The 11681-nt window shown below is 43.0% G+C and overlaps 1 protein-coding gene across 1 annotated transcript; it reads right to left on the reverse strand.

The window, feature by feature from the left end:
- Nucleotides 1-787: 787 nt before the first annotated feature.
- On the reverse strand, nucleotides 788-1990 carry GJA8 (gap junction protein alpha 8). The gene has a single exon (XM_010200712.2). The coding sequence runs from the start codon at nucleotides 1988-1990 to the stop codon at nucleotides 788-790; it is 1203 nt and encodes a 400-aa protein (XP_010199014.2).
- Between the last annotated feature and the right edge of the window lie 9691 nt (nucleotides 1991-11681).

Below are 11681 nucleotides of genomic sequence, written 5' to 3' on the forward strand. Positions count from 1 at the left end.
AATTTATTCTTTCCAATGCTCTGAAATAGGCTTGAGGCTGGATGAACCTCTTGGGAACAAATAATCCATCTGTGGGCATCTGCTAAAATCCTAGTAGAAATCCTGGTTAACCTTGCCCAGTATCAATGTCACCTGAACAGCAGAAATAATTTTGACAAATGGGAAATATTTTTGCCTAACTCAGATTTGGATTCACAGAGAAACTGGGGACATTTTGGCCTTTACTTTCTGAATGAGAAGGGCAAGAGTGGTTACTATTCTAGCATGTTGATGCTAAGCACAGAATTCACTTCGTGGATAAAAGAAATGCAATTCCATGCCAACAGCTAAGGGAAGATCTGCTCAGCATGCCATAGGTAGAAACAGATAAAGAAATACTAGAGCTGTTGATCAGTCTTCCCCCTCGCTGGCTGAAGAGACAGATCTTCCCCACATTTCTAGAGAAATGTGGAAAACAAAGCTTCCAGTAAAATACATTCACAGTGGTGACATTTGGGTTTCACTGCCACATTAGGTTTTAAAATACATCAGTTATGTGTACAGTGTAGATATTACTGTAAGGAGTGAGCGGGCATGTGGAAACGGGGAAAATGTTCCTTTTCAAATAGGCATACAGGGCAAATAAGGCACAGTTTACCATGATAGTACCTTTCTGGCTGAGAATCTCAAGAGGAAATAATATTCAAATGGCCATCCTAGCACTTTGATTAAAAACATCTTTTGATTCTTTATCTCTCCTTTTCTCTTCAACCTTTTCCTTTTTATGTGCTCCCTATATCCTGCAGCTTCATACAGTCAAATCGTCTGACCTGGCCCGGCTGCTGGCTTTACTTAGCCTACTGAGTGGTCTCATATCAGCGGTGAGTTCAGCAGGTGCTGAAGGCCCTTCCACTTCATCGCTCACCACCTCCTCCTCTGCTTTCTTCACCCCTGGTTCTTCCTGAAGTCCCGGCTGCTGCTCTTCTTGTTCCTCCTCTTCTGGTGCTCTTACCTTCCCCTCTTCTGGTTCCTTTGCTTGTGCATATGATGGTAACCTCTCATCGAATGCCCTGGAGAGATCTTCCAATGGCCCCATCCCAATCTTCTCCTCAAACTCATTGAAGGCTGATGGAAGGGGACTGGGCTCAACCCCTACTTCTGTGAGAGGGAAATAGGGGGACACCGGCTTCTCTTCTTCCAGCAGCTTGTAGCCTTTGGCCTTTGGGATGGTGGAGACTGCGATGGCATGGAGGGGCTTCTCCGGGACCTCCCCCAGCTGTTCCTCCGCTGGTCTTCTCAGAGCCCTCCGGATCCTTTTCAGGATCAAGTGACTGATCTCCACCAGGTTGAGGAAGAGGGACACGGAAGCGACTACCAGCATGAACATAATAAAGATGGTCTTCTCCGTGGGCCTGGAGACAAAACAATCCACAAGATTGGGGCAAGGCCACCTCCCACAGCGGTAAAGGGGAAGGATTCGGAAGCCATACAGAAAGTATTGACCTACTATGAATCCCACCTCAAAGAGGGTTTTGAAAATGATGTGGAAGATATAGGTTCTCAGGAGAGTACCCTCCAGACGAAACTTCTTGGTCCCATTAGGGTTGTTGCCTTTGTTCTGATTTGGAGCCAGCGGCAGCTTCTCTTCATCCACCTCAGCTTGCTGGCGCTTCTCAGCTTCCTCCCTCTCTCTCCTCTTCTCCTCCATGCGGACATGGTGCACCGCATGCCCAAAGTACATCAGCGAAGGTGTGGATACAAAAATGATCTGCAGGACCCAAAGCCGGATGTGGGAGATGGGGAAGGCCTCATCATAGCAGACATTTTCACAACCAGGTTGCTGGGTATTGCACACAAAGTCTGACTGTTCGTCTCCCCATACTAGCTCGGCAGCCGTTCCCAGGATCAAGATGCGGAAAATGAAGAGAACTGTGAGCCACACTCTCCCGATGACAGTGGACTGCTCATTCACCTGCTCTAAAATGTTCCCCAAGAAACTCCAGTCACCCATTTCTTACTGTCTAAGGAAAGAAAAAAACAAAGAAAGAGAATGACCACAAATTATGCCAATTTTAAAAGATTTTAGGTTTTCCCACTGATGTCTTTTGTTGCTTTCAACCAGCATTTCCCTAATATGCTTGGAGAACAGAAAGAAGGTTGCTTGGCTGCTTGCTTGCCTGATCACAATGATTTATTAGCAGAAGGGCTGGGAAGCCAGAGCAAACTGCTTGCTAAATTCTTTCTTCCCTGGCTCTAAATGAACAATTACTTTTCATCCAGTGAGTACATTTAGCTCCTTTTCCAGGTAAGAGTCTTCTGTGGTGCCTTGTAAGCTCAGTTGTGCAAGCCTGCTTAGATTTTTGTACACGCACAAACATTTGCCAGCAGTACAGCAGAGCAGATTTATCAGCATGCAGCTGCAGTGGTTAGAAAAGGCAGTGAAGCTTTCAGGTACTCAAGCTGTTCTGCACCAGAACCACACGCGGGTCAAACAGATCTCAAATCAGTGGCCATCTGGCACCTGTGCAAACCTTAACTCTCTCTAGGTTGCATATATTAATTCTACATTCAAAATCACTCTGTTAGGTAAGAATAGCAATCACACCACTATTACTATGTTAGTAATACTGTATAAGCTTAATAACTACCATTTATACTAGTTTTGCTGTCTACTATGCAATGTATATAATACAATTATTTGGTGTTATTTGGGCTACTCTTTTTGTCCTCTTCTGAAGTCAGTTGCCACACTGACATTGGAACCAACCTGGAGAAAAACACAAGGGTCTGTAACGGGGACCTAAAACACTGTTTTCTCTCTCTAAAATGTTAGTGCTGCTATCTTAGGCTAACAGAGAGCTAGAAGCCAGGTGCAGATTTCCTACTGGACAGCTAAGAAGGTAGACCACTTTCAAGTAACACAAATCAAATATTTGATTTGTCTGGTTTTGCATGATAAGAAATTATTCCTAGGCCAGGACTTAATCCTCCATAACCTAAACTTCCCACTGGCAAGGGAAAATCTATGAATTAGTGAGACAAAGAGGAAACTTGTTTGGAATCAGCTGATTTAACGTCACACCAGTCTGAAGTCTCTGAAGAATGCAGGATGTTACAGGGATCCAGACAGGCTGACTTGTGGACCATAACAAGCGAAACAGGGAACCTTATTCATAAAATTGCTGTTTACAGGAATCTAGAAGCTTGTCTCTTAGACACTACCTCCATCTATGGTTTTCCTAAACACAGAAACACCACAAAAGTGCTGGGAAACAGAATGTACGGTCAATAGCATGGAAATCTGAGTACCTCAACTTTTGTCCTCCTTCAGATACCACTGGGATATATTTGTAATCCCATATGTTATGACACACCAGTGCTTACCAGTCTGTTTCAAGCACTGTGTGTATGTATTCACACATAGACAAAGACACAAAATCTTGGGAATTCTATGGCTCTGAGGTATTTCACAAATTTTCAGCCAAAAAAATTCCTTCTGATGTCACTTTTCTAAACCGAGATGGACTCATTTTCCTTGCTGTCAAGCCTTGTTTTAACCCCAGACACTCATGTCAGAAAACGAAGAACAGAGTGCAGTCCTTCAGCTCGCACAAACACCTTTCATGCGTAAGCAGCAAACATATAATTTAATCACCGAAGAAAATTGCTACTTTCTCAGTCATTAAAGTTGTGTAAGAGAGTGTGTTAAATGTCAGCACTTACATTAACAAGTCTAGCAGAAGATTATGCTGTTTACATACATTATCTAAACTGACTTAAACATTCTCTTTCTTCATATTCAGAGAGCAAAGTACACTCAACAGTTACCAGTCATGTGCAACCCTGTAAAAAACACAACTACACACAATATCAACTTCATTGTCCCCCAGGCACCACAGTTAACTCTATCCTTTTCTTTGTGAGTCATTCTGATATCCACAGTTACCGTTTGAACATTTCCACTGCAGCGTGCAAGACGACATTCTAGATGTGATAAAGCTTATCATACGGAAAACTGTAGGAGAGAAGGAAAAATGTTTCCTAACTCCACCAAATGTCTTGCTTGCAGCTTGCTACAGTTGGCTGAACTCTTCCTGAGATCACTTCCCGACTAGTCATATTTTTCAAAACTCTGCCATGACCGTCCCCTCTGTTTTCTGCAAGTGAAGTGGTTCAAGGCTGCTCAATTGGTTCAACTGCAAGGAGCAATTTCGGGCAAACTGAAGAGGAGTGGTACAACCAATTCAAATGTCTAGGATTCCACCTGTAAGTAGTCAGCTCCTCAAGTCTCAAAAACGATGCAAGCAAGGGATTTAGACAGTCACCTTTTCCCTTAAAAATTGCCTATCGTGAGAAAAGAGCAGGAGACTGGCTAAGCCCACTCAGAATCAACAGGCTCGTGTTCTTAACTCACATGGGCTTGTTGCAAACCCCCACCCTGTGCTTCCAGACATTGCAGCCTGAGCACACTACCAACAAAAAAATACTGTATAGGTTAAGGATGTTGAGCAAGCAACTTGCCGCTGTGAAAGGCTCCACCGAAGAAATGTGTCCCCCTCCTCTCTTGGCACTCTGCAGGGAAGAGTGAACTTTTGTCTCTCTTCTTCCCTACCCTAAAAAGTCCCAATGTTGTCGCACGACTGAGCAGATATGACTGAATTGACTCTGATGGTGGGTTTTAGTTGCCCTGCAATATTTAAGCTCCGAGCCAGACAGCTTTAGGAAGTGAGTGACAGTTAATGACATGGGGAACAATAGGCAGAAAAAAAATAGAGAAAGAGAGGCACAGACACAGAGAAGAGAATCCACTGAACATGGAAAAGCAGAGGGGGGAGAGGAACAGGCGACAGGCAGTGAAACCCTAATACATGCATAAATGAGAGTTTGCACAGGACCAAAGCATCTCTGCAATTCTGCCACGGTTCACCACAGCTCTCTGTGTGTCCCCGCTCACCAGTCCTTAGGTGTCATGGTGCCACAACTGAAAAGGAAGTGCAAAGATCTTCGATAGTAGCAGAACTAATTGAGTCAATTTGTTGCTCTACACCCAGCTTTGACAGCCAAGTCGCATTGCTGACTTCCAGTACAGTCAGTCACTGAGGTACTGGGTCTGTATTTGGTACCATCGAGTGCTTTGGACCGCTTTTTAATACCTTTTACCTGGAAAAAGAAGCAGGATGGGAGAACAAGGTAATCAGTCAAGTATTAATCAAAGCTGAGAAATACTAATTTTACAACCTCACCTTTCAGTGCCTTAGTTCTACTTAGTTTTTTATCCCAATGCATCTTGCACATGCATAAAAATGTCTAAAACAAACTGTTTTGTTAAGAAGGAGCACAGCTGAATTCCAGCAGCCCAGCAAACAGGAATGTTACCCCAGACACACTCTCCTACCTCCAGTCATCTGCAAAAAGGCTGGAGAGCCCACAGAAAAGTCACAGGCTCAGTAGTGCATCCACAAGTACAGCTAACTGTCCTGGGAGTTTTGATTATAAGTCAAAGGATTGAACTTTATTATGACGGGGTTTTTTTGTAGTCTTTTTGTACTAATTGCTCGGAATGTGCTCTTGGTCCTCAGCTCTGAAGAAAGAGGATTACTGGAAGCAAGATCAGTGAAGCAATGATACAGATACCAGGCTCATAAAGTGATGAAGCAGCAAGTAGCTCTCCTCTCTCTTTATGCAGACTCAATACTGAATTCAATTCAATCCAATGCAAAATGGCATGAAGAGATGCTGTCTCTAGATAAGTTTGAATGGGATATTATGAGAGGCACAAAAATTTGTATCTTCAAACTAATAGTCTTCAGTGTTTTTTGGTCATTTGTGTCCATCTAATTTTAGAGCCTCATTTTAACAGTTGTCTTCCCATACACCTTGTAAGCAGAGTTGCAAGCCCCAAAGTCTAAAGCACAACTGAAGGAAGTGAGATTATGTTTTTCAAAATGAATTTCAAGAGAGCTAAAGGATAGGTGAGAGATGGAAAAAAAAAATCACATTTTGAAAGAGAGACCAGTTTGCAGACTCGAAAGAAAAATCAATCTCTATGCATGCAGTTGGAATGAAGGTTGTATTCTGAGCACCTTAATAAATCACATTCTTAAGAGTGAAGTGGCAGAGGTCTATACATGACATTTTTCAGCCTGTGCCACACAAAGCATGGGATTAGTTTTCCTGGAGAGAATGCACACAGAGGAGAAAATACAAGTCCTAAGAACAAAAAGTGAGTAAGGAAAGGCACGGTTTGATCAACAAGAAGAGTAAGGACAGCAAGGAAGATCAAGGAATACCTGTATTGCTTTGTTTTGCTGTATGCTACTGAGATAAATTAGGAACAATACATGAGTGACTGGTCACCATTGCCACCCTCATCCCCTCTCTGGGAGATGGGAAGAATGGAAGGACTAAATGATAGCACCAGCAGCTGACACCTTTAAAGGATGTCTGCAAGCTTGTGTACCACAAAGGCCAAACAGTTCGGATGTTAAACTGCCCATCCCTTTTCAGACCGAAACTGTCTTTTCAGAAAACTCAGCTCAGTCTGAATGTGCATATCCCTTTCTGGGTCTTATTTCTCTAATGTGCCAAAACCCAAATCTGGTATGTAACTCCGTGGCTGTAATCCATCTTTAAATTACTTCCAGCTACTGTAAGATACATTTCCCACTAACCTTCTCACTAACCATTTGCAAATACTTTCCAAGTACCAAACACTGGCAAGTTGCAGAACAGCTTGCAAGATGCAGCTAATGCAGAAATTATGTTCAGGTCACTAATCACTGGATATATGTTACCTTCATCTGAATGATTAGAGTGACTTTTGCAATCACTGATTGCAGAGTCTTTAGCATGGGGCACTGGACATTTCTGGTTTGGGGAAAACCTCACAGTCCCTTCCAACAGATGGCTTTTAGAAAGGTGCCACAAAGGTCTGGGACAGATTCTCCAGCTCACTAGAGCCTCCTTCTCCTGAAGAAACTGGCCACAAAAACCAGCCAGTTTCTTAATATAGAAGATAGCCAGTGAGGAATTCCTCTTATACCGGGGCTACAAAGAGAAGTGATTGTTTGAGACGGAGGCGAAGAGAAGAGGGCAGAGCAGGAGAAGAGCAAGAAGTGGAATGATTCTCTCAGGTATCAGGGTAGTGCTGGAAGTTGGGGCTGCCTTTGTAATATGAGAGCAATGGCTAAGAAAGAAGGAAGTAGAGACCATGAAACCAAAGGTCTAGAGGATTGGGCCTCACACATGGTGCATGCAACATTCACTGAGTCTGCAAAAGAACACTTAGAGTGTCAGACTGATACTGACCAACACTTCCAACCTGTGTACCTGGCCCAGCATTTATGCTCTCATTAGGCAACATGTAGATGTGCTGTGTACTTCCATCTCCAAAAAACAGTACTAGAAATAGTAGCAGCTAATGAGAGTAACACTGCTACTCACGGTGAGACTTTCTTGCCAAGAAAGAAGAACCATAGACATCTTCTGCACTTTTGAAATGTGATTTTCTTTGGAAATAAGTTTGCTTCACTGTTGATTTATCCTTTAGCTGCTTTGAGATTGAGCTCCCATCTCTTGCACCACTAAGACTATGAGGTCTCCACTGCAGCTCAGCCTGTTGCTTAGAGTCTACAAGGTCACTTGGGGAGTGTTGAATTTTTCATTCCAAACAGATTCCAACACAGACATGATGTCAGGACAAGGCAGGGCCATACTATTGAACAGCTCTGTTCATGCATGATAGCAGATTGTGCAATTATATAGTGCACAACCCTGGATAATGATACTTCTCCCTCAAACAAAGTTATCTTCTCCTGATCTGCTTAGCTAGAAAGTGGCACATGCTTCCTGTTCTTCTGCTGAACACACAAGCTTTTTGCTTGTGGCTGAAGCTGAGCATTAGATACATTCAGGCTCCCCACAAGAAGCTGAGAGCTTAACCCAACACTTTTGTCTGCTACACGCTACCCAACTTAGAGGATACCTGCTTTCCAGTAACACGTGTGTTTGTCCATCCTAGAGCCAGAGCCATCTATCACTCTGATCACTGGCACCAGTCTCTCAGACTTCATCTTCTCTCTGCCACCTACTGGTCTCTGCAACCATTTAAATGTAGCTAGCCCTGGGCATATCTGCAGGCAGAACTTACCACGTCCCTACAAGGCTGATAAATATCACCACCCATATTTTAAGGGCAGAGCTCTGACATTTTTCTGGGTCTCTCTTCAAAGCCCTGTAGGTACTGAGGGATGAGAATTGCTGGGGAATGTATTTTGATAGGGAACTACAGATAAAGAAAAGAGAGGGAGAAAGACATAAAGCATCACGAAGGAGGGGAATTGAAGAAATGTGTAAGTAACAGGAAGGTTCAGGCAAGAACAAGGAAGAGAAGGCAGAGTTGGATTGTGCTGAGCCTCAGTGGAGGATAAATACTTACGGGAAACATGTTTTTAATTTAAGGAATGGAACAAAACTAGACAATGAATAAAGATAAGCAGAGCAAAAGTAGAATGTCTTTCAATATCTATTTAATTTAAACATGGTTCTTCTCTGAAAATTACTGCTATAAGAGGACCTGGGGAATTACAGGCCAGTCAGCCTAGCTGTGATACCTAGAGAAATACTGGAACCAATTATGAAACAATCAATTTATAAGTAGCTAAAGGACAATAAGGTGATAAGAAACAACCAGCAGGGAATTTTGAGGAACAAATCCTGTCAAATCAGGCTAATTTCCTTCTTTGACTAACAGGCCTAGTAGATGAGGAGAAAATGTTACATATAAAATACTTTGATTTTAGTGAGCTTTTAGAAAATATCTAGATTACTGACTCTCAGAGCAGCAAGCAAAGTCACCACGCAGAAGTGGCACAAGTTAAAGTACCACAATCCAGGGTAATTATCGGGGTTTCGTTTTTCCAGCTGGGAGGACCATGTCCCAGAAGTTCTGCTTGCCTCCAGGGCTGCTCAGTACTTCCTCATTTTGTTTTGGAGAACAGAATAATGGACAAAACCAAAAGGATGACAGCTGGGGCAGGGCAGGGGAAGGGCACCAGTCCCTCCTGAAAGCAGGGGTGCTGGGGCTGTCATAATTTGAGACGAATGTGAGACTCTGGAGACTTGGGCTACCCTATGCAGAGGTGACTGCACAGACATCAAATGCACTGGTCCAAGCTAGATCATAACCATTTCAGCAGCAACGCAGCAAAGAAAGAGCTGGGGTGGGACTGAATATAAGTGAGATTCATGCAGAAAAAGATAAATCTCATTCTGAGATGTGTTAAGAAGAGTTTTGTGTATAAGGCACAGGAAGCAATTATTTTGTGCATTTACTCGATACCACTGAGCTCTCAGCAGGAACAGTGTGTCCGGTTCCAGGCACTACATTTTACAGGAGATGTAGACAAATTGGAGGTAGTCCAAAAAAGAACAACAAAATGATAAGGGATGTGAAAAAACATGACTTATAAGGAATAGATAAAATAACTGAGTTTGTTTTTTCTAGGAATAGAACAACAGGAGGGGAGACATGATAACAGTCTTCCAGCACATAAACATTTGTTATAATGGGTGGAGAGACTAAGCAGTTGTCCTCTACGTTCACCAGAAGTAGAAGGAGAAATAATCAGCTTAATTTGCACTAAAAATGATATAGCTAAACATTAGAAAAACACTTTGCAATGGTAAGAATAGCAAAGCACTGCAGCACACTGCGTGGGAGGCTGTAGAATCACAGGAGGTTTTTATGAAGAGGTAAACAAACATCTGTTAAGGATGATCTTACCTCATAAGCAGGAAAACAATCAGGAGGAGAGGGAGGCTTTATGAGATTTTTTTTTTGCTCTACATTTTTATGTAGGGCCAAAGACCCAGAGACTCAACAAAATATTTCAAGTATGGAAAAAAAAAAGAAGAGGAAAGCAAAATAGTATCTTGCCACAAAACCTGAAAACTTTGCCTGGACATCCCAGGTTGTCTACACCATTTGGCACAGTGTTGAGTGGGGGCAATACTGTCTCAGGTCTGGGAGCAGGTTGGCTGTGTCAGCAAGGCATTCGACTTCAATCACTGATCTCCTCTGGAGTGGGCTTAATAAGCTGGGACAATGTAAAGCACAGTAGTGCTGTGCTGCTTCCCGTACTGGTACTAGCTCACCTCAGGCTACCAGAGGTATCTCCAAGAAGGGCTGTCCTTGAGGAAGTTTCAGGAGGGCCATTGCTTTGTTCTTTGACTTCAGTGATGGCTCTGAACATGCTGCAGATCGGGAAGTGTTTGTTCACTGTAACCATATTTCAAGCAGTTTGTTCTGTTACTGTAGTAACTAAGTTTAAATGGCATAGCTTATTCAGAGCATTTAATCTGGTCAGTGATGCTAAACATGCTAAACAGGGTGAGAGCAACACATGCCACTTCCACTGAGACCCTCTCTTCTCCCTCAGTTCAGGGCTGACCCTTTCCAGAGATGCTGATTTTATTTGAGGGGAGGAGGAGGAGGAGCTGCCCACCTTGTTCTAGTACAGTTGCTGGAGTAGCATCAGCAAAGCAGAGGTGGGGAGCAGCCCCTGCCCAGCCGCGCCTCGGGCTTCTGCAGCCCAAACCACTAGCGGGCGATGTATTCCCACTCATGCACAGTCCAGCACCAGGGGAGACCGAGGGATGCCAGGAGCGAGAAAGAACGTAAAGCCTGTCCAATACCCTGTGGCTAAACCCTACCTTTCTCTTTCCTCAGCCCTCATTTCTTAAACTTCTTCTGCAGATATAAAGCCAAAGCAAAGCAAACACAGGAAAGCTGCAGTGATGTAGTAATAACTATGGAGAATATGTTTTATAGTACTTTTGTAATGGTTAAATAGATGGAGTTAAACAGATGTGAGGATCATTTTTATGTTATCAGTTTTACTGATAGAATCATTGTAAATTGTGTTGACAAATCACTCTTTCTGCTAGCATAATCTGTATTCTCATTTGAATCTGCATCCCTTCTCCGGCAAACACTTCTTATGTATACCAGCTCACCTGCATGATTCTTGCTTTAATAGCAGCATGGTTAATAATATAAGCTGCACTAAACTTACAAAGAATGTGTAAGGCAAAGAAGATGAACTCTCACATGTCAAAGATAGGTGCTGTCATGCTGCAGCAGTAGCACAAACAGGAGTAGGATGAAAATAATACTCTTTTAGACATGATTTCATGTATCAGCATGATTTCACTTAGAACTTGACCAGGCTATTTCTAGACCTTTACAACAGCATCCTGGCTGGAAATTCTAAGTTCTCATGCCAGTGCAGATGCTATTTCTGAAAAGGTGTACTGGGGAAGGGCTCAGAGCTTGTAGGCAAGGTGTAGCACACACATTGTGAAGCCATCTTATCCAGCACGCCTTTCCTAGGTCCCCATATACCTTCCTCTTACGTGTCCCTTTCTCTACCATCTGCCTAGAACCTAAAACCTGGTTAGACATGGAGGTGGAGCACATCAGCTAGAGGACATCACTGAGAAGATTTGAGACTACAGTATGCTTCACACTTAAATAGTCCACAGACACAAATTTGTCTCTACATATATTCTGGATTATGGCCTTCCACCACTATTGAGATGTGTCTGCTCCTCAGAGAAATGGATTAACCTTCATCACGAATTTAGAGGGATCAGACCACTTAGGGAACATGTTGCTTACAGGGAATCTGGACTATGTAAAG

This window comes from Colius striatus, chromosome 1 (genome assembly GCF_028858725.1).
Source record: "Colius striatus isolate bColStr4 chromosome 1, bColStr4.1.hap1, whole genome shotgun sequence".
NCBI lineage: Eukaryota > Metazoa > Chordata > Aves > Coliiformes > Coliidae > Colius > Colius striatus.